Below are 22,739 nucleotides of genomic sequence, written 5' to 3'. Positions count from 1 at the left end.
TTTTTATTTTAGTTTTTTGTAGAGTTGGGGTTTCGCCACATTGTCCAGGCTGATCTTGAACTCCTGTGCTCAAGTGTTCCTCCCAGCTCGGCCTCCCAAAGTGTTGGGATTACAGGTGTGAGCCGTCATACCCAGCCTCAAACTTATTATTATTACTTAAGAGCCTCATGTTTAGGCAAGTAAACTGTTTTTGAAACCTCACCACTACAAAACCAATTAGAAATTATTTTTCCTTTGGGCATAGTGGCTCACGCCTGTAATTCCAGCACTTTGGGAGGCTGAGGTGGGTGGATCACAAGGTCAGGAGTTCAAGACCAGCCTGGCCAACATCATGAAACCCCGTCTCTACTAAAAATAGAAAATTTAGCCGGGCGTGGTGGTGGGTGCCTGTAGTCCCAGCTACTTGGGAGGTGAGGCAGGAGAATCACTTGAATCCAGGAGGCAGAGGCTGCAGTGAGCCACGATCATGCCATTGCACTCCAGGCTGGGCGACAGAGCAAGACTCCATCTCAAAAAAAAAAATTTTTTTTCAAGGTTTGCTTGCACACTGTTGTTGAATAGTTAGGAGGCTGTCTTTGAGGACTCATATAATATATGCAGAATAGATAAAATATCGCCAACTCTGCCCTGGAGATGTGGAGTCTAGCAGCCTTTTGGGGTGAGCAGTTGTCTTTTTTTTTTGAGACAGAGTCTTGCTCTGTCTTGCCCAGGCCGGAGTGCAGTGGCATGATCTCGGCTCACTGCAGCCTTCACCTCCCGGGTTTAAGTGATTCTCCTGGTGTCAGCCTCCTGAGTAGCTGAGGCTATAGCCATCTGCCACCTCACCTGGCTAATTTTTTATTTTTATTTTTTTAGTAGAGATGGGATTTCACCATGTTGGCCAGGCTGGTCTCGAACTCCTGACCTCAGGTGACCCACCTGCCTTGGCCTCCCAAAGTGCTGGGTTTATAGGCATGAGCCACCACACCTGGCTGAGCAGTTGTCTTCTATCTGGAATCTTTTTGTTCTTGCCCTAAACCTGGCACTATAGCCAGAGCAGGCTTTTTCCTAAAGCTGTTACCATTTTCTCTTCTCAGGAGACCTGTCTTCTGGTTACCTGGATGATATTAAGCAGGAAACTGCTAATGGGCCCACCTCCTGTCTGCCTCCCAGCCGACCCTTTAACAATATGACAGCTACCTACAACCAGCTATCAAGATCAACATCAGGCCCCAGACCTGGGTGCCAGCCCAGCCCTCCTCGTGTGCTGAAGCTTAACAACTCAGACAGCCAGGACATCCAGGGGCGGAATCAAAACAGTCAAAATGGGGCCATAGCCCCTGGGCACATTTCAGTGATTCGCCCTCCTCAAAGTCTCTACCCAGAAAACATTGTGCCCTCTTTCCCCCATGGGCCTGCAGGGAGATACGGAGCTAGGTAAGAATCAGTAGCCCAGGAATGGGGCCTGGGAGTAGCTGAAGCAAACATGGGCAAAGGCCTGGTTACCCTTGCTGGGCCTGGGGTAAGACTGAGGTCCTTGCATGGTAAGAGGAGGAGTATGGATTTTTCCTGTATTGTCACCTGACTCCAAAAAAATTATTTTGTGGCCCATGGGTTTTTTGGGGTTTGTCTGCGAGCATAGGGCTGCTTCCTGTTCCCTCTGAGTTTGTTGACCTTTGCTCAGGGACACCTCAGGAGCTAGTTTCCAATTGTTTTCTTTCAGCGGTAGGAGTGAAGGTGGCAGGAATTCCCGGGTCACCCCTGCAGCTGCCAACTACCGCAGCAGAACTGCAAAGGTAACGTGGGCTCCAACCCAACGATGCTCAGGGGGGACTCAGACATGGTGGGGCTGGTGTGGCTCCTGAAGTTGTAGAAGTTGCTGGAACCAGGCTGGTTGTGGTTGAAAGACTGTTCCTTTGACTTTTGAGGAGGTTTCTATGGAAGCAACACATTTTCAGGGATCCAGGGGAGGAGTACTGCTCTTTCACTTTTTACATAAAGCTTCATTTGTGTTGTGTTGTTTACCAGGCAAAGCCCTCCAAGCAACAAGGAGCTGGGGATGCAGAGGAGGAAGAGGAGGAGTAATGGTGTCTCCAGAGACTTTACATCGGTTCCTGTCTTCTGTGCACAGCAGCACTTGCCGCCGTGCAGGCCCACCTCTCTGGCTCTTTGGGTGGGAGAGATTTTCCAGATTTTAGATTTTTCTAGGTTATGGCCATTTTGTGTCTTTTGGGGTTGTACTGTGGGGGTTTGGGTTTGAGGGAAGGGAGCAGGGTGGTGGTTGAGGAATGCTTCAGCCTTAGCTGCCACCTTTCAGCAGCAGTGAAATACAAGCTGCAACCTCGGCTGCCAGGGCTCCCTTTTGACTTAGTGTCGCCACTGCCCCTTGGTGCTGTGCGGTCCCGGTGGAAGGAGGGGAAGATTTTGGAAACCTGGTACCAACCAGTAAAGTGATTTTCTGCCCTGTTGGGGCCTAAATTTGGGGGCTTTTGGGCAACCTCTCCCTGTACCACCTCTGTCCACACTCGATTGGGTCCCAGGTGTGTGTGAGGCACTCTGGTAAGGTGCTCAGGCCACTTGCAACGTCTGTCAGTAACGAGGCTTTTGATGTGTTGAGCTGGAGGTGAGTGCCCTGGGGACTGTGTTTTAAGCTGCTTCCTTGGCATTTGGCATCACTGCCTTCTGTTCCTGGGGGAGCATGGATCTTTTGTCCTCATTGCTCTCTAATGGGGAGGGCTGAGGGCTCCCTGTCCCCACAGGGGCTATGTTGGGCTCTGCCGCAGCCCCATGCTTGCTCTGAAAACCAAGTGTCAGAGCCCCTTCCCCTTGTTTTTATTTTACTATTATAATTATTATTAACTTCCTTGTAATAGAAATAAAGTTTGTACTTGGAGTTCAGCTCAGTCTTGTGGTTCCTTCTCCTGTGTGCTTTAGAGACTGCAGGGAAGGCCAGGGTAGGCTGGAGTTAGCCCTGGGGTTGGAGGAGGTGAGCGGGGGCTGGGCTTTCTCCAGCACTCCAGTAACCCTTGCAGCTCCACCGTGAGTCCCTTCTCGGATTACACAGACATTGAACCTGTAGTGTTTTAAATTGGACTTCTGAGAAAACTGACAGGCTTGCTGCAGCTCCAGTGATAATTGGGGCTAGAATGGGTGTGCCTCTGACTGAATAGAGAAAAGCAGATTCTTCAAATGCCTCCATCCTGAGAGGAGTTGAGCCCTAGCAGGATTAGCTGTTACCCCTCAGTGCCTCCGTGTGCATAGGACTATCGAGCACCTTAGGTCATTTTGAGTTCCTTTGTTCTTTGAACAACCTGTTGGGGTGGCAAAGGTAGGAGGAACTGCCCTATTTCATAGATGGAACACTAGACACGGGAACCATGCGGCCAGTTCTTTGTGGAGGCAGTACTCTATTGAAAAGAATTATCCCAAAGTGCTGGGATTACAGGTGTGAGTCACCACGCCTGGCCTCTAATAGTAATTTTCAAAACCTGTATCTTTTATCTTCTCACAGTCTTTTTTCCCCCTATTTAATGGATACTTTTTCTTGTACTTTTGCGGCATATTTTTTGATATCTTCTACTCTTTGTGTTGTCCATTTCCTGGGAGTTATTTTCACTTCAGTGTTTTATGTTGTAGACTTTTCCTTCTGCTACTGCTTGGCTGGCTGGCTATGCATGTAAGAATAGGGAACTAAGAGCAACTCAACTGCTGGCTTTCACTGTAGGGCAATCAATCAAGTGGCATTTTCACTGGCGATCCCTAGATGTCAATCTCTGTAGGTCTTTTCTCTGAGTTAGTTCAGAGAGAGGTCTTCTGGTCTGCAGTCTAAACCTGGAGTGGCACTGCGAAAGGGGTTGGGATGTTCAGAAGACAGACTTTATTTTGTCGCCATTTTGGTCTGATCATTCCCTCTCCAAATGCCACAGGGCTGGAGTTGTGAGTTTCTGAGGTTGTTTCTCCAAATATATATAACTTCTGGTCTTGTTAATTCTAACTGCTTTTTACATGAACTTCCAATTCCTGTTCTTCCCTAGCATATGGGGTCTCCAATTCTTCTCTATTACATTTTTTTTAAAAGATGGTGCAAATAATCTTGCTTCTTATGATATACTCTGGCTAAGTCATTTATTATTCTCTCATCAGCTGTCCTTTTTCATAAATTATGATTGAAATTACATGTGTCTCTTGGTTTCATGAAGACAGAATGTATACTTTTCTTTCTTGATTTCTCTGTTTTGGCATACTTATAAGAAACCATCTATATAGTACAACGTTCCTATAGAAAAGTGCATGGATGTGTACAGCTAAGTGTGAACACATTTGTCACCACCACCCAAATCAAGAAACAGAATGTTACTAAGATACCACAACACTCCTCATACTCCCAGGCCACTCTCCCCATCCCGGGACAAACGTAACCCATACCTTGACATTCTATCACTATCAGTTATTACTGTCCATGTTCAACATTATCCATGGAATCCTACCATTAAGTACCCTCTTAGGTTTAGCTTCTTTTGCTGTTCATTATGTTACTGGCTCATCCATGTTGTTGCATGACCAGACAAGCCTGGTCAACATGGTGAAACCCCATCTCTACTAAAAATACAAAAATTAGATGGGCGTGGTGGTGGGTACCTGTAGTCCCTGCTACTGGAGAGTCTGAGGCACAAGAATCGCTTGAACTCGGGAAGCAGAAGTTGCACTGAGCCTAGATTGCGTCACTGCACTCTAGCCTGGGTGACAAGAGTAAGACTCTGTCTCAAAAAAAAAAAAAAAAAAGGAAAGAAAAAACAAAAAAAATTATTCCACTGTTGATGGGCCTTCAACTTGCTTCCAGTTTTGGCTGTGACTGTTAGTGCTGCTGTGAACTTTCTCATACATGTCCTTTGGTGAATGTGGGTAATTCTATTGGGTTTATACCTGTGAGTGGGATTGCTGGGTTATAGGTATGTGTAGAGAGAGTACCAAACAGTTTTCCAAAATAGGAGTAGTTTACATTTTCATAAGCAGTGTATGAGAATTCTGTTGTTCCACATCTTCCCCAGCCATGGTATTGTCTTCCTAATCCTTTTGGTGGTGTAGTATATCACATTGACATTTTATTTTACTTTACTTCTTTTTTTTTTTTTTTTTTTTTTTTTTTGAGACAGAGTCTCGCTCTGTCGCCCAGGCTGGAGTGCAGTGGCCGGATCTCAGCTCACTGCAAGCTCCGCCTCCCGGGTTTACGCCATTCTCCTGCCTCAGCCTCCCGAGTAGCTGGGACTACAGGCGCCCGCCACCTCGCCCGGCTAGTTTTTTGTATTTTTTAGTAGAGACGGGGTTTCACCGTGCTAGCCAGGATGGTCTCGATCTCCTGACCTCGTGATCCGCCCATCTCGGCCTCCCAAAGTGCTGGGATTACAGGCTTGAGCCACCGCGCCCGGCCTTACTTTACTTCTTTTTTCTTTTTTATTTTATTTTATTTTATTTTATTTTATTTATTTATTTATTTTGAGACGGAGTCTTGCTGCGTCACCCAGGCTGGAGTGCAGTGGCGCGATCTCGGCTCACTGCAAGCTCCGCCTCCCGGGTTTACGCCATTCTCCTGCCTCAGCCTCCAAGTAGCTGGGACTACAGGAGCCCGCCACCACGCCCGGCTAGTTTTTTGTATTTTTAGTAGAGACGGCGTTTCACCATGTTAGCCAGGATGGTCTCGATCTCCTGACTTCGTGATCCACCCGCCTCGGCCTCCCAAAGTACTGGGATTACAGGCTTGAGCCACCGCGCCCGGCCTTCTTTTTTATTTTTTGAGACAGAGTCTTGCTCTATTGTCCAGGCTGGAGTGCAGTGGCACAACCTCAGCTCTCTGCAGGCTCTGCCTCCCAGGTTCAAGCTATTCTCCCGCCTCAGCCGCCCGAGTAGCTGGGACTACAGGCACGCACCAGCACACCCGGCTAAATTTTGTATTTTCAGTAGAGACAGCGTTTGGCCTTTTTGGCCAGGTTGGTCTTGAACTCTTGATCTGGACCTCAAGTGATCCTCCCTCTTCGGCTTCCCAAAGTGCTGGAATCAGAGTCGTGAGCCACCGCAGCCGGCTCATTGTCATTTTAATCTGTATCTCCCTGCTGACAAATGAGGATGAGTATCTTCTCTTTAGTGGATGGTACACTTTTTGAACAGTACTTATCTCTCAAGAGGCAGCCCAGTGCGATGGCCTCAGCAGTGGAGAGCAGGGGACTCCTGGTTCTGCTCGGCCAGGGAGACAGCTAGGCATCTTCCTCAGCTTCTCATCTAAACAGAAATCTCTCTTTGCTGTGAGTGGTTGTGTTTGCTCCCTGTTCCCAGCACCCTGAAGCAACAGGGGAAGGAAGGAAAGCTGCCTGTCCTTTGTCCAAGAGGGTCCTTGCTCTGCCTATGAAAAAGACACATCTGGGACATTTCCACCAAAGTTAGCACTTTTTTTTTTTTTTTTTTTTTTTGAGACAGAGTTTTGCTCTTGTTGCCCAGGCTGGAGTGCAATGGCACGATCTGGGCTCACCGCAACCTCTGCCTCCCAGGTTCAAGTGATTCTCCTGCCTCAGCCTCCCTAATAGCTGGGATTACAGGCATGTGTCACTACGCCTGGCTGATTTTGTATTTTTAGTACAGACAGGGTTTCTCCATGTTGGTCAGGCTGGTCTCGAACTCCCAACCTCAGGTGATCCGCCCACCTTGGCCTCCCAAAGTGCTGGGATTACAGGCATGAGCCACCGCGCCCGGCCTAAAGTTAGCGTTTTTTTAAAAAAAAATTATTATACTTTAAGTTCTGGGATACATGTGCAGAATGTACAGGTTTGTTACATAGGTATACATGTGCCATGGTGGTTTGCTGCACCCATCAACCCGTCATCTACATTAGGTATTTCTCCTAATGGTATCCCTCCACTAGCCCCCCAACCCAGACAAGCCTGGTGTGAGATGTTCCCCTCCTGGGTCCATGCGTTCTCATTGTTCAACTCCCACTTATGAGTGAGAACATGCAGTGTTTGGTTTTCTGTTCCTGTGGTAGTTTGCTGAGAATGGTTTCCAGCTTCATCCATGTCCCTGTAAAGGACATGAACTGATTCTTTTTTATGGCTACATAGTATTCCATGGTGGTGTTAGATATGAGTTCTAAATTTCTTTTCAAAGAATCAATATGTCAGTATGTTCAATTCTTTGCCTTCTTTTAAACTTAACTTCCTCATAAAGCAACCTTTTTCGATTCTCTGCTCCACCCTGACTCATTCTGATTACCTGCTCTGTCATAACCGTTTTTCCCGCCAAACCACTCATTGCGTCACTGTCTTTAAATTAGCCAATAGGAATTAGTTTAGCCTGTGTGATCTAACCCTAGCCAATAGGGGAACGACACAGCAGCAGGGGCCACATGCATCAGGAATAAGAACCCCTTCCCCTCCCTTGTCCAAGTGTGCACGCACCATTGCTCCATCTGTAAGGGTGCACCCTTCTATAGAAGTAACTTGCCTTGCTGAGAATTAAAAAGAAAATTTTATATTTGAGTGCTATTTCTTCTGTGGCACCAAAACTTTCTTTATAACAGTGTATATGCGCCAAATTTTCTTTATCCAGTCTTTTTTTTTTTTTTGAGATGGAGTCTCACTCTGTCGCCCAGGCTGGAGTGCAGTGGCGCAATCTGGGCTCACTGCAAGCTCTGCCTCTTGGGTTCATGCCATTCTCCTGCCTCAGCCTCCTGAGTAGCTGGGACTACAGGCACCCGCCACCATGCCCGGCTAATTTTTTTATATTTTCAGTAGAGACGGGGTTTCACCGTGTTACCCAGGATGGTTTCGATCTCCTGAATCCAGTCTATCATTGATAGGCATTTGGGTTGGTTCCAAGTCTTTGCTATTGTGAACAGTGCTGCGATAAACATACGTGTTCATGTGTTTTTACAGTAGAATGATTTATATACCCAGTAATGGGATTGCTGGGTCAAATGATATTTCTGGTTCTAGATCCTTGAGGAATCACCACACTGTCTTCCACAATGATTGAACTAATTTACACTCCCACCAACAGTGTAAAAGCATTCCTATTTCTCCACATCCTTTCCAGCATCTGTTGTTTCCTGACGTTTTAATGATCGCCATTCTAACTGGGGTGAGATGGTATCTCATTGTGGTTTTGATTTGCATTTTTCTAATGACTAGTGATGATGAGCTGTTTTTCAGGTTTGTTGGCTGCATAAATGTCGTCTTTTGAGAAGTGTCTGTTCATATCCTTCGCCCACTTTTTGATGGGGTTTGTTTTTTTCTTGTAAATTTGTTTAAGTTCTTTGTGATTCTGGATATTAGCCCTTTGTCAGATGGATACATTGCAAAAATTTTCTCCCATTCTGTAGGTTGCCTGTTCACTCTGATGATAGTTTCTTTTGATGTGCAGAAGCTCTTTAGTTTAATTAGATCCCAATTGTCAATTTTGGCTTTTGTTGCACTTGCTTTTGGTGTTTTAGTCATGAAGTTTTTGCCCATGCCTATGTCCTGAGTGGTACTGCCTAGGTTTTCTTCTGGGGTTTTTATGGTTTTAGGTCTTACATTTAAGTCTAATCCATCTTGAGTTAATTTTCGTATAAGGTGTAAGGAAGGGATCCAGTTTCAGCTTTACATACAGCTAGCCAGTTTTCCCAGAACAATTTATTAAATAGGGAATCCTTTCCCCATTGCTTTTGTCAGGTTTGTCAAAGATCAGATGGTTGTAGATGTGTGGTGCTATTTCTGAGGCCTCTGTTCTGTTCCATTGGTCTATATATCTGTTTTGGTAGCAGTATCGTGCTGTTTTGGTTACTGTAGCCTTGTAGTATAGTTTGAAGTCAGGTAGCATGATGCCTCCAGCTTTTTCCTTTTGCTTAGGATTGTCTTGGCTATACGGGCTCTTTTTTGGTTCCACATGAAATTTAAAGTAGTTTTTTCTAATTCTCAATGGTAGCTTGATGGGGATAGCATTGAATCTATACATTACTTTGGACAATATGGCCATTTTCACAATATTGATTCTTCCTATCCATGAGTATGGAATGCTTTTCCATTTGTTTGTGTCCTTATTTCCTTGAGCAGTGGTTTGTAGTTCTCCTTGAAAAGGTCCTTCACTTCCCTTCTAAGCTGTATTCCTAGTTATTTTATTCTCTTTGTAGCAATTGTGAATGGGATTTGGCTCTCTGTTTGTTATTGGTGTATAGGAATGCTTGTGATTTTTGCACATTGATTTTGTATGCTGAGATTTTGCTGAAGTTGCTTATCAGCTTAAGGAGATTTTGGGCTGAGACAATGGGGTTTTCTTTTCTTTTCTTTTCTTTTTTTTTTTTTGAGACGGAGTCTTGCTCTGTCGCCCAGGCTGAAGTGCAATGGCACAATCACTGCAACCTCTGCCTCCTGGGTTCAAGTGATTCTCCTGCCTTAGCCTTCTGCGTAGGTGGGATTACAGGCGTATGTCACCATGCCCAGCTAATTTTTGTATTTTTAGTAGAGACCAGGTTTCACCATATTGGCCAGGCTGGTCTCAAACTGCTGACCTCATGATCTGCCTGCCTTGGTCTCCCACAGTGTTGGGATTACAGGCATGAGCTACTGCAACTGGCTGACAATGGGGTTTTCTAAATATACAATTATGTCATCTGCAAACAGAGACAGTATGATTTCCTTTCTTCCTACTTGAATACCCTTTATTTATCTTGCCTGACTGCCTGGCCAGAACTTCCAATGCTATGTTGAATAGGAGTGATGAGAGAGGACATCCTTGTCTTGTGCTAGTTTTCAAAGGGAATGCTTCCAGTTTTTGCCCATTCGGTATGATATTGGCTATGGGTCTGTCATAAATAACTCTTATTATTTTGAGATGAGTTCCATCAATACCTTGTTTATTGAGAGTTTTTAGCATGAAGAGGTGAATTTTATTGAAGGCCTTTTCTGCATCTATTGAGATAATCATGTGTTTTTTGTCATTGGTCTATCTATATGATGGATTACATTTATTGATATGAGTATGTTGAACCAGCCTTGCATCCCTGGGATGAAGCCGACTGGTGGATAAGCTTTTTGATGTGCTGCTGGATTCGGTTTGCCAGTATTTTATTGAGGATTTTCGCATCGATGTTCATCAGGGGTATTTTCTTTTTTTGTTGTGTCTCTGTCAGGTTTTGGTATTAGGATGATGCTGGCCTCATAAAATGAGTTAGGGAGGAGTCCCTCTTTTATTTGGAATAGTTTCAGAAGGAATGGTACCAGTTCCTCTTTGTACCTGTGTTAGAATTTGACTGTGAATCCATCTGGTCCTGGGATTTTTTTGGGTGGTAGGCTATTAATTACTGCCTCAATTTCAGAACTTGTTATTGGTCTATTCAAGGATTCGACTTCTTCCTGGTTGTCTTGGGAGGGTGTGTGTGTCCAGGAATTTATCAATTTCTTCTAGATTTTCTAGTTTATTTGCATAGAGGTGTTTATAGTATTCTCTGATGGTAGTTTGTATTTCTGTGGGATCAGTGGTGATATCCCCTTTATTGTTTTTTATTGTATTTATTTGATTCTTCTCTCTTCTTTATTAGTCTGGCTAGTGGTCTATTTTGTTAGTCTTTTGAAAAAATGAGGTCCTGGATTTATTTATTTTTTGAAGAGTTTTTCATGTCTCTTATCTTCTTCAGTTCTGCTCTGATCTTAGTTATTTCCTGTCTTCTGTTAGCTTTTGAATTTGTTTGCTCTTGCTTCTCTAGTTCTTTTCATTGTGATGTTAGGGTGTCAATTTTAGATCTTTCCTGCTTTCTCCTGTGGGCATTTAGTGCTATAAATTTCCCTCAAAACACTGCTTTAGCTGTGTCCCAGGGATTCTGGTACGTTGTGTCTTTGTTCTCATTGGTTTCAAAGAACTTATGTATTTCTGCCTTAATTTCATTATTTACCTAGTAGTCATTCAGGAGCAGATTGTTCAGTTTCCATTGCAGTTGTATGGTTTTTGAGTGAGTTTCTTAATCCTGAGTTCTAATTTGATTACACTGTGGTCTGAGAGACTATTTGTTATAATACATTCTTTTGCATTTGCGGAGGAGTATTTTACTTTCAATTATGTGGTCAACTTTAGAATAAATGCAGTGTGGTGCTGAGAAGAATGTATATTCTGTTGATTTGGGGTGGAGAGTTCTGTAGATGTCTATTAGGTCCACATGGTCCAGAGCTGAGTTCAAGTCCTGAATATCCTTGTTAATTTTCTGTCTCATTGATCTAACATGGACAGTGGGGTGTTAAAGTCTCCCACTATTATTGTGTGGGAGTCTAAGCCTTTTTGTAGGCCTCTAAGAACTTACTTTATGAGTCTGGGTGCTCCTGTTGGGTGCATATATATTTAGGATAATGAGCTCTTCTTACTGCATTGATCCTTTTATGTAACGCCCTTCTTTGTCTTTTTTTTTTTATCTTTGTTGGTTTAAAGTCTGTTTTATCAGAGACTAGGATTGCAACCCCAGATTTTTGTTGCATTCCATTTGCTTGGTAAACATTCCTCTATCCCTTAATTTTGAGCCTATGTGTGTCTTTGCACGTGAGGTGTCTTTGCACGTGAGATGGGTCTCCTGAATACAGCACATCGATGGGTCTTGACTCTATCCAATTTGCCAGTCTATGTCTTTTAATTTGGCCATTTAGCCCATTTACTTTTAAGGTTAATATTGTTATGTGTGAATTTGATCCTGTTATTATGATGCTAGCTGGTTATTTTGCCCATTAGTTGATGCAGTTTCTTCATAGTGTCGATGGTCTTTACAATTTGATATGTTTTTGCAGTGGCTGGTCCCGGTTTTTCCTTTCCGTATTTAGTGCTTCCTTTAGGAGATCTTGTAAGGCAGGCCTGGTGGTGATAGCATCTCTCAGCATTTGCTTGTGTGTAAAGGATTTTATTTCTCCTTTGCTTATGAAGCTTAGTTTGGCTGGATATGGAATTCTGGATTCTTTTCTTTAAGAATGTTGAATATTGGCCCCCACTGTCTTCTGGCTTGTAAGGTTTCTGCAGAGAGATCAGCTGTTAGTCTGATGGGCTTCCCTTTGTGGGTAACCCGACCTTTCTCTCTGGCTGCTCTTAACATTTTTTCCTTCATTTCAACCTTGGTGAATGGGATGATTATGTGTCTTGGTGTTCCTCTTCTTGAGGAGTATCTTTGTGGTGGTCTCTATATTTCCTGAATTTGAACGTTGGCCTGTCTTGCTAGGTTGGGGAAGTTCTCCTGGATAATATCCTAAAGAGTGTTTTCCAACTTGGTTCCATTCTCCCTGTCACTTTCAGGTACACCAATCAAATGTGGTTTGGTCTTTTCACATAGTCCCATATTTCTTGGAGGCTTTGTTCATTCCTTTTCATTCTTTTTTCTCTAATCTTGTCTTCTCACTTTATTTCATTAAGTTGATCTTCAATCTCTGATATCCTTTCTTCCGCTTGATCGATTTGGCTATTGATACTTGTGTATGCTTCACGAAGTTCTTGTGCTGTTTTTCAGCTCCATCAGGTCATTTATGTTCTTCTCTAAACTGGTTATTCTAGTTAGCAATTCCTCTAACCTTCTTTCAAGTTCTTAGCATCTTTGCATTGGGTTAGAACATGCTCCTTTAGCTTGGAGGAGTTTGTTATTACCCACCTTCTGAAGCCTACTTCTGTCAATTCGTCAAACTCATTCTCCATCCACTTTTGTTCTCTTGCTGGGGAGGAACTGTGATCCTTTGGAGGAGAAGAGATGTTTTGGTTTTTGGAATTTTCAGCCTTTTGGCGCTGGTTTTTCCTCATCTTCGTTGATGTATCTACCTTTGGTCCTTGATGTTGGTGACCTTTGGATGAGGTTTCTGTGTGGATGTCGTTTTTGTTGATGTTGATGCTATTCCTTTCTGTATGTTAAGTTTTTCTTCTAACAGGCCCCTCTGCTGCAGGTCTGCTGGGGTTTGCTGGAGGTCCGCTCCAGACCAGTATTACCAGCGGAGGCTGCAGAACAGCAAAGATTGCTGCCTGTTCCTTCCTCTGGAAGTTTCATCCCAGAGGGGCACCTGCTCGATGCCAGCCGGAGCTCACCTGTATAAGGTGTCTGTCGGCCCCTGCTGGGAGGTGTCTCCCAGTCAGGAGGCATGGGGGTCAGGGACCCACTTGAGGAGGCAGTCTGTCCATTAGCAGAGCTCAAGTGCTGTGCTGGGAGATCGGCTGCTCTCTTCAGAGCTGGCAGGCAGGAATGTTTAAGTCTGCTGAAGCTGCACCCACAGCCACCCCTTTCCCCAGGTGCTCTGTCCCAGGGAGAAGGGAATTTTATCTATCAGCCCCTGACTGGGGCAGCTGCCTTTCTTTCAGTGCTGCCTTGCCCAGAGTGGAGGAATCTAGAGAGGCAGTCTGGCTACAGAGGCTTTGCCGAGCTGTGGTGTGCTCTACCCAGTTCGAACTTGCTGGCAGTTTTGTTTACACTGTGAGGGGAAACCCCGCCTACTCAAGCCTCAGTAATGGCAGACACTGCTCCCCACAAGAAGCTCGAGCATCCCAGGTTGACGTCAGACTGCTGTGCTGGCAGTCAGAATTTCAAGCCAGTGGATCTTAGCTTGTTGGGCTCCATGGGGGTGGGATCTGCTGAACTAGACCACTTGGCTCCCTGGCTTCAGCCCCCTTTCCTGGGGCGTGAACTGTTCTGTCTCACTGGCATTCCAGGTGCCACTGGGGTATGAAAAAAAGAACTCCTGCAGCTAGCTAGGTGTCTGCCCATACGGCCGCCCAGTTTTGTGCTTGAAACCCAGGGCCCTGGTGGTGTAGGCACGGGAGGAAATCTCTTGGTCTGCAGGTTGTGAAGACTATGGGAAAAGCGTAGTATCTGGGCTGGAGTGCACCATTCCTCCCGGCACAGTCCCTCATGACTTCCCTTGGCTAGGGGAGGGAGTTTGCTAACGCCTTGTGCTTCCTGGGTGAGGCAACGCCCCACCCTGCTTCAGCTCGCCATCCGTAGGCTGCACCCACTGTCTAACCAGTCCCATTGAGATGAGCCAGATACCTCAGTTAGAAATGCAGAAATCACCTGCCTTCTGTGTTGGTCTCACTGGGAGGTGCAGACCAGAGCTGTTCCTACTTGGTCATCTTGCCACCCTTCCAAAGTTAGCGTTTATGAAGTACAAGAAAGGTGGAGTTGAAAGCATGAGAATAAAGTGACTCTAGGTGAAGACTACCATGGAACAGTAGGAGGGGACAAGCAGGTCACAGAGAACTGAGATTATTCAGAGTATAGCCAACCTGGGCCCCCTGGCCAGTGAGGCAGCTGTGCAAGGAGCTGAGTGTTGATCATGGACAGCAGGACTCAGCAAGTCCTCACATCTTTCCTGTATGTCCCTTCTGCACAAGGTAGGTCTACATCCACCACCTGCTCCTGAAGGAGGAGCTGTGTCTGAGGGGCCCAGACTCTGCCACGGTAACAGTCCGCTTGAGAAAAATGCCCACACCAGGCCCAAGTGCAAAGACTAGCTGCCAGGACAAAAAGTGGGCAGGGAATATAGGGTTAGGTTTAGCTTTGATCTTGGATTCCCCTGCCTTCGTAATTTCTACATGCAATGCACAGACTCAAGAGTCAGGTTTGGGGAAGGGTAGTTTAAAAGCCTCATGGGGTAAGAATCACGTCAAATGCCAAGAGACCATAATAATTAGAAACACTTTAATTCCTAGCCACTTGGCAGCACTTAAATATCAGAGCCATCCAAGCATGCCAGTCTTTGAACTTGCTCAGCAAGAGTAGATGATCACACAACTCTTAAGGTAAATCAAAATTAGATGAAGGTTATTTATTGGTGTGACTTTTTTCCTTTAGTGAGCTTCCTTTACACAGCATGGTGTAAATAGCATCAGATTGAATGAAAAGTTTGTTAAATGCAACCATAAATAATTATAATAAATATACATCAAGTAACTTTACAGCACACATTTTTTAGGGCCAAGGTTTGGAACTGTCTGGACCTCAATGTGCTCTCGGAGAAGCAGCCATGTTAGCAGCAGATACAGCTGTCATCTACTCAAGTGATGGCCAACAGAAGCTTCTGAACTCCTCCTGGGGAGGTAGCTGACAAGTCCATTCAAGGGATGAGGACTAAAGAGAACCAAGAATTTAAAGATACAGGGAGGAAAAACCATTTCTAATAAATCCAAAGGCTCTTTCGTTTTGCAGAAATGAAAATAAAAGGATCCTTGTTGTCAGGAATACATCCTGGATGTGACCGCCCCCCCCCACTCAAGGGAGCTGTGGCTGCTGGGGAGGCAGTGGGCTGACCATCTTCTTTCAAAACAGGGGACCTGCTTGCGGGCACTCACCTCCAGAGGTGACTCGCATCAAATACAACTGATGCAGCTGTCATGATTAACCCTAGGTCGATTTCATCCTGAGGTCAGGGGATCCTTTCTATAATGGTCCTTGATGCATTTCCTAAGAGTTACAGGGAGGAGATGGATGCTAACGGCTCTATCTCTAGAACTCACAATCTTTCCAGCAGGCCAGGGCACATCTTCTTTCTTGGACCAGCATCCACACTCCAAAACCTTCTAGATAGCACTCACTCAAAACTTCCAATATTCACAATATTATACAATAAATACAGCGATGTGATTCTGTGAGACCTGGCAAGGCCCAAAGTGACAGTGTCCAACAATGGCCTGTGCTGCTCATGAACAGAGTACCATTGGACAAAGACCTATTTGGGGCAAAGATGCACTGGGGCAGTGGGTGAGCCTGGAGGCAGCCCGGCCCTGGCACACACACTTACACGGGGTGATGGGGAGTGCTAGGCAGGGCTGGCCAGAGGGGCAGAAGGACCCCCCTGGAGTCTCCATCTGGACTTGCGTGTCTGGGTCACTAAGGCAGACCCCGAATTGAGCAGAGCACCTCAGTCCACTCTTTTGAAAATGGGGGTGTGGCCCTTTCCCTTGTCCTATGTCACTGCAGGGAGGAAGGGCCATTTCTGAGCATTTTGTGCTCCTTTTTTGTGGGGTAGGCTTGAATCATGTGCTTTCCTCTTCAACCAGAGTCTCAGAGGAGGCCCCCACCTGAGCACTGTCTCCCACCTCTGGGTGTCTTCTCACCCCCTGCAGCTGGGATGCACCCAGCTAGGCTCTGTGAATTAAGGTCGGGATGAACCCTTGAGTCTCCTGCTCCTGAGGAGGCCTCAGATGAAAACTGTCAGACTAGGGCCCAGCAGAGACAGATGGCAGATAGGGAGGTTTGGGACGAGCAGGGAAACCACTGTGGGCTTTTCCTCAGAAAAACCAAGACTGGGAGCAAGTTCTAAAGCAGGAAGATGAACATATAAAGCTCCCTGTGTGTCTCCCATGTTTGGGCAACTGGCCCAGCCACCTCTAGGTGGAGGGAGGCCTGCTGGGGCTGCCTCTGGAGCAACTCCAGCTGGAGGCCAGAGGGGAGGGCTGGCCACAGGCTTGTCTGTGGAGGCGCTCTGCTAAAGCACGGATGCTCTGTGTGGCTGAGGTCATTGTACCCCTGGCTTCCTGCTCGGTGGTTCTGTGATGGGGAACCAGCTGGGGCCTTATGGCATTAGAATCTGGTGGCCACGAGGGACAATGTCCAAGAAGATCAAATTAGACACAAACTGTCTGGGAACTAAACTATCCTACAAATAGACCACAAACAGGCAGCAAAAGAACCAACCCATCACGAAACGTACAAAGACAAAAGGTTAAGTCTTCCAGGAGGCCCTGGAACGTGGACGAAAGTTCGGAAAAGCAAAATGTTGCCAACTCCTCACGCAGGGCCCTGGAGGGACGGGCTGCAGTAGTGGCTTCCCAAGCCGGCAGAGCAGGTGCCTCAGTGACTTCCTAATTCTGGGGCTTCCTCCTGTCAGCCACTGAGGGGGTCTTCGCGGTAGTGAATGGCACAACGAAGTTTCTCCAGCATGATTTCCAGAGAGGAGTACTGGGGAAGCTTGATCATGAACATGCAGGTCTCCACGCGGATGTAGCGAGAGTCTGGGGAACCTACAAGAAACCGAGCCAGCGTCAGAGGGTTGGGCCCCCGTCTGTGAGGCTCCCATGGAAGCTGGGCTGGCCTCCGCTTCCAGGTTTGCCTCCTAGGGTAGCCCTAAGCCAATCCTGGCGCCCAGCAGGATGGGAATGAGGGCCTGGGAACCTGGGAGAAGTTCTTGGAGGGAAAAGGGGAGAGAGCTGCTGGACAGCATATGTGCCAAACTGCTGATGGGTTTGTCTGCCCAGCAAAATGTTTTGTTTTGTTTTGTTTTTACCCATTTTTCTGCATTTAAAAGTTAGAAGATTTGAAGCATTCTGGATTTTCAGCTTCTTTTGAGATACGAGAAGGTATCTAACAGCAGACCCACATGGCTGGCTCCAGCCCGGCCCTAATCCTCAGTGATGTCTGGGTTTTGGCGTGTGGGGCTCCTGTTCATTGTTCTCCCTTCACATGGGGCCTGGCAGCCCCAGTTCCAAACAGAGAAGGGCTAGTGTGTCCCTACTTGGGAAATGGCCAGGGGAGGGCGGTACCTGCTGTGCCATCTGGGGGGGCGATCTTCATGGGGTACGGGGGCACATGGGCGGTGTCGGGGCCCCCGTCTTTGCAGGGGCAGGTGAACGGGATGCGCTCCTGGTTGCAGGCAAACTTGATGAACTTGCACAGCTCCTCCTGGGTGAACATCTCCAGGGCCCCCCAGAAGAACTCGATGTGCTGGTCCGTCTCCATCAGCCCCACCTGGTACATGGTGTGGGCCTGGGGAGGAGAGGCCCAGGTGTCAGGAGCCCTGGAACCCCACCTACCCAGTGCCTCCCCAGCCCTGGGGTCTGCGGGCCAGGCCCAATCCCAGGGCAGGGTGCAGCGTGTGGGTTGTGAGCACAGGGAGATGACAATGATGACAATGATACAGGTCTGTGGCAAGGACAGAGCTGAGACAGGCCACTGCCGATGCCTGCTGCTGGACTTAAGGGTGACAGGGAGGCAGGCCTGGGGCTCACCACCTCCCCGCCCAGCCTGGCCCTGGGCCGTCTACCTTGAGGAACTCGAGGTTGATGTAGGGGAGGCCGCAGGTGCGCAGCTCCATCTCCAGCGGGCTGAGCGTAGTCAGCAGCTGCAGGGGGATGATGGAGCCTAGGCCAGCCCGCACGGCCGTCACACACTCCACATTCTGCAGCTCCCGCAGCCGCAGGCTCCGGATGGCTGCCGCATAGATGTCCTTGTTCTCCCACCTGCCCAGGTGAGGGGCACAGGTGAGGGAGACCACCACCAAAGAGGCTGGGTCTGGGAGCCACACCCACTCAGCCGGAGGTCCTGGATCCTCTCTTGGGAGAGGCCTGCGGCCCAGCCGCCCTGGTCATCCCAGTCCTTTCCTGCCTCTGGTGCCGCCACCTCAGAGCTGCTGTTTTCTTAGTAAACCCCTTCTGCTGAGGACCCTCTTTCTTGGCACCCACCATCCTGCCTCATCTCCCTCCCCTGGTGAAATCCACCTGTCACCTGACCTAGGTCCTCATGCCATTGCCCAGGAACAGATGCTGCTGTCAAACCCTGGCCGGCCCCCGCCAGCCCCCACCACGTGCACACACTCACGCCACAAGGATGTGCCGGCCCCGGCTGCACAGCTCCACCTCCTCGCCCGTCATGGTCAGGTAGGTGAACCTGCAGCAGGGCTTGTTGGGGCTGTCAGGGCTCTCAGTGGCCAGGTGCTGGGAGGCAATCTCAGCGCACAGGGCCTCCAGCTCGGTCTCGTCATTGATCTGGAGGGTGGAGGCAGAGTGAGGCTCATTACAAGGCCATGGGAAGTGGAACCCTGATCCCCAGGTGGCTGGGCAAATCCCAGGTGCAGCTGGTGGGATCTACCCTTGGCCGTGTGGATGGGCATGTGACATGGGCTTGGCCAATCAGAACCTGCCATCAGTTCAGGGCCGGGCATGTGCCCGAGGCCAGGCTGGAGAGACCCACATTCCAGGCCTTTTCCCATGACTGTTTGGAGGCAGCGATCCTGTCTCACTGGCACGGGCAGACTCTATGATGGGAAACCCTTTATTGCTGGAGGCCACCTCTGCCCGTGTGCTGGGAGAGCCTGCCTGAGACTAATTTTGCTTTCTTTGCTTTTTCTTTTCTTTTCTTTCTTTTTTTTTTTTTTTGAGACAGAGTTTTGCTCTTGTTGCCCAGGCTGGAGTGCAGTGGTGCGACCTGGGCTCACTGCAACCTCTGCCTCCTGAGTTCAAGCAATTCTCCTGCCTCAGCCTCCTAAGGAGCTGGGATTATAGGCGCCCGCCACCACGCCTGGTTAATTTTCATATTTTTAGTAGAGACGGGGTTTCACTATGTTGGTCAGGCTGGTCTCGAACTCCTGACCTCAGGTGATCTACCTGCCTCAGCCTTCCAAAGTGCTGGGATTACAGGCGTGAGCCACTGCACCCAGACTGCTTTTTCTTTCTTTCTTTTTTTTTTTTTTTTTGAGACGGAGTCTTGCTGTGTTACCCAGGCTGGAGTGCAATGGCCAGATCTCGGCTCACTGCAAGCTCCGCCTCCCGGGTTCACGCCATTCTCCTGCCTCAGCCTCCCGAGTAGCTGGGACTACAGGCACCTGCCACCTCGCCCGGCTAGTTTTTTTTTTGTATTTTTTATTAGAGACGGGGTTTCACCGTGTTAGCCAGGATGGTCTCGATCTCCTGACCTCGTGATCCACCCGTCTCGGCCTCCCAAAGTGCTGGGATTACAGGCTTGAGCCACCGCGCCCGGCCTCTTTTTTTTTTTTTTTGAGATGGATTCTCGCTCTGTCAGCTGGAGTACAGTAGTGCGATCTTGGCTCACTGCAACCTCCGCCTCCCGGGTTCAATTCTCTGCCTCAGCCTCCCGAGTAGCTGGGATTACAGGCACCCGCCACCATGCCTGGCTAGTTTTTGTATTTTTAGTAGAGACGGGGTTTCACCATCTTGGCCAGGCTGGTCTTGAACTCCTGATCCACCCGCCTCAGCTTCCCAAAATGCTGGGATTACAGGGGTGAGCCACTGCACCTGGCCGCTTTCTTTTTTTTTTTTTTAAAGCAATCTGGATAAGAGGCCTGAGACCAATACCAGATGACACTGTTTGAATACCTGGATTTGGCCCTGCCTGAAGTCAAACCCATCATGGTTTTTGTTTTAAGAGCAACTAATTTTTTTTTTTTGAGATGGAGTCTTGCTCTGTTGCCCAGGCTGGAGTGCAGTGGCACAATCTTGGCTCACTGTAAGCTCCGCCTCTCGGGTTCACGCCATTCTCCTGCCTCAACTTCCCAAGCAGCCAGAGACTATAGGCACCTGTCACCACGCCTGGCTAATGTTTTGTATTTTTAGTAGAGACGGGGTTTCACCATGTTAGCCAGATGGTCTTGATCTCCTGATCTTGTGATCTGCCCACCTAACCCTCCCAAAGTGCTGGGATTACAGGCATGAGCCACCGCGCCCAGTCTAAGAGCAACTAATTTTAAACAATTTTTTCTAAAGCTGGTTGTGGCTGGGATTTCTGTCCCTTGCCACCAGACAGCCCTGACTTAGTCCTGTCTGTGGAGGTGTATAGGCTACTGCCTCCCTACATTTGGCGACCAGAATCAGGGTCCAGGGAAACTGATTCGCACTGTGTCTGCTGGGCTATCTGGGAGACGACAGGGTGAGACCCAAAGGAGACTGACTGCAGCTCGGGGACAGTGACAGGTGGACGGACATTCAGGTCTAAGTCTGGAGTCTCCTTAGTAGCAGCCTCCCTACCCCTTCACTGCAGACGCTCCACTGATACAAGTCGAGAGCATTTCTTTCCAGTACACATCCCACAACACCATGTGGTTCTGCACCCCACACCCTCTGGGGCCCTGGCCATCCCTGCAGCCAGAAGCCGCAGCTGGCCCGCAGGACCCCGCCTCGCATCCCCTGCAGCCCCAGCCTGCGCTGCACCCAGAGCCCCAGAAGGATTCCTTGGAAGAGTGCAGGAGACACATAAACCCTCAGTCCACTGTGGGTGTTCTCCTTCCACCCTTTAGACAATGCCTTGTCATGCCTGTTTCTACCGAGAAGCCACGGGCATCCGGGACTCTGGCTCTGCTATTGTCTTGCAATGGCCGCCCTGAGTGACCCAGGGGGACAATGGCAGAGACCTGGCCAGGCAGTGCCTCAGTCAGCCATGGAGTATTCTGCCGGTGTACGCAGAAGCAGCTGGCACCTCCTTCACCTGAGGCCCAGGAGAGAGCAGCTTCTGCCAGGCCTCAGGCACGATGTTCACTCTCGTGGCCTTGAGGGGTGCCGGGTAGGACGTTGCCCTCCACACTCGGCCAGGATGGTTCTCTCAGCTGCAGGGCGTGTGGTGCTGGAGAGCCCAGAAGTCAGAGCAGGCAGCCCTGGGCTCCCGGTGGCTCTGCTCCCTGCCAGCTGTGAGGGCCTGGGCAAGTCACCTCCATTTGGTGAGCCTCACTTTCCTCCTGACCTTGTGATGATGGAATAAAGCCCTCCACCCTCCACCACGAAGGAGACAAGCCTGGACACTCCCCGAGGACAGGGTGAGTGCCCAGAGCCTGTCTGGCCCATGACAGGGCCTCAGTGACGGCCACTGAGTGAACAGAGGGACTGTGGACCCCATCCACCTCCAGGGGGGTGCTGAGCAACAGCACCATGCTCTCAAAACCTACGTGTGCCCTGGACAGGCAGGAAGGGCTCCATCCTGACGCCTCTCCCTTGGTTGACCTCAGGTGGTCCCAGGGTTGACTCCTGTGCTCTGAGGCCCTGAAACAACTCTTAACCTGCACCCCTACAGCCGTTCCCCTAGTGCCTGTTCACTCAGCTCCAGGAGCCCTTACCCATGGCCAGGTGAAGAGCACCAATGTGGGAGGACCAGCAGGGCTGGTCATGTTACCTCCAATCTCTGCTGCCAGCAGGGAGGGAGGCCAGAGGCCTCTGTCCCTATGAAACAAGCCTTCCTGGCAGATGGCTCACACCCCTAAGGTCCTCTGGGGGATCCCAACCCAGCCTCAGCAGGCAGCTCGGTTCTGCATGGAGTCCTAAGCAAGGCGGCGGGGAGGCCCCGGGCGCTGCACGCCCCCGGAAGAACTGTGCCTTGTACTCACGCTCTCAAACTTCTTGACGTAATTGTAGGTGAGGATGTCCGCTTCCTGCAGGTCTTGCTCAGGGTCCAAGGGCTCGCCCACCAGCGTCTTCCAGAAGGAGGGCAGGAGGTCCAGGGGCAGCGGGACATCTGCCCGAATAGCAATGCCCAGCAGCTGCCCCAGGAAGTGCAGCAGCTGCTCCTCCCCGTAGGTGATGGGGCTCGGGGTCAGGATATACTTGCCCTGGAAGCGGAGGTGGGCATGAGGTGACCTGGGCATGGGCCTCTGTGCCCGCCAAGGAACATGTGTTTCAGGCCACCGCACCCTGTGGCAGGCAGGAGAGAAGTCACTGCAAGCTCCCAGAGCTTGCCCAGGCAGTGTGGCAAGGGCCTGTCCCCACAGATTGGGAAGGTTTCTGAAAAGGTTTAGTTTCGATGAGACACACACTGCCCCACCACCACCAGCCACTGCACTGGGACCTGAGCTTGGGGACGTGGAGCCTCCTCTCGGTCTCCGCCTACCTTGTTCTTATTGACAGCTGAGCTGGGGCACAGCAGCAGCAGCGACAGCGAGGAACTCTGCAGCTCCTTACACACCTGCCACAGGAAGTGGCGGAAAGAGCCGCCTGCAGGACAGACGAGAAACATGGGCACCTGGGGGCGTCCCGGCGGGAGGTGGCACCGTTCCCTCCCTCTCACCTGCTGGCCAGAGCGG

The 22,739-nt window shown here is 48.9% G+C and overlaps 2 protein-coding genes across 10 annotated transcripts in view; one reads left to right on the top strand and one right to left on the bottom strand.

Annotated features, from left to right (window-relative positions):
- Window positions 1-2,877, top strand: part of LOC105493387 (TRAF-type zinc finger domain containing 1) — a 29,106-nt gene extending 26,229 nt beyond the window's left edge. For all 4 annotated transcript variants that reach the window (XM_071071042.1, XM_071071043.1, XM_071071045.1 and 1 more), the window contains exons 10-12: window positions 1,077-1,416; window positions 1,703-1,775; window positions 2,008-2,877. In XM_071071042.1, coding sequence (XP_070927143.1) covers window positions 1,077-1,416; window positions 1,703-1,775; window positions 2,008-2,064 — 470 coding nt within the window. In that variant the 3' untranslated portion in view covers window positions 2,065-2,877. The remainder of the gene's footprint in view (window positions 1-1,076; window positions 1,417-1,702; window positions 1,776-2,007) is intronic.
- An 11,752-nt stretch (window positions 2,878-14,629) lies between these two features.
- LOC105493730 (HECT domain E3 ubiquitin protein ligase 4) overlaps window positions 14,630-22,739 on the bottom strand; it is a 226,418-nt gene continuing 218,308 nt past the window's right edge. For all 6 annotated transcript variants that reach the window (XM_071071035.1, XM_071071036.1, XM_071071040.1 and 3 more), the window contains 6 exons: window positions 22,547-22,650; window positions 22,047-22,268; window positions 18,539-18,705; window positions 17,985-18,180; window positions 17,485-17,707; window positions 14,630-16,965 (listed from right to left, as the gene is read on the bottom strand). In XM_071071035.1, coding sequence (XP_070927136.1) covers window positions 16,829-16,965; window positions 17,485-17,707; window positions 17,985-18,180; window positions 18,539-18,705; window positions 22,047-22,268; window positions 22,547-22,650 — 1,049 coding nt within the window. In that variant the 3' untranslated portion in view covers window positions 14,630-16,828. The remainder of the gene's footprint in view (window positions 16,966-17,484; window positions 17,708-17,984; window positions 18,181-18,538; window positions 18,706-22,046; window positions 22,269-22,546; window positions 22,651-22,739) is intronic.

This window comes from Macaca nemestrina, chromosome 10, assembly GCF_043159975.1.
Source record: "Macaca nemestrina isolate mMacNem1 chromosome 10, mMacNem.hap1, whole genome shotgun sequence".
In the NCBI taxonomy this organism is placed as follows: Eukaryota; Metazoa; Chordata; class Mammalia; order Primates; family Cercopithecidae; genus Macaca; species Macaca nemestrina.
Note: the sequence above shows the minus strand (reverse complement) of the source record. Positions and strands in the feature narration are given on the sequence as shown.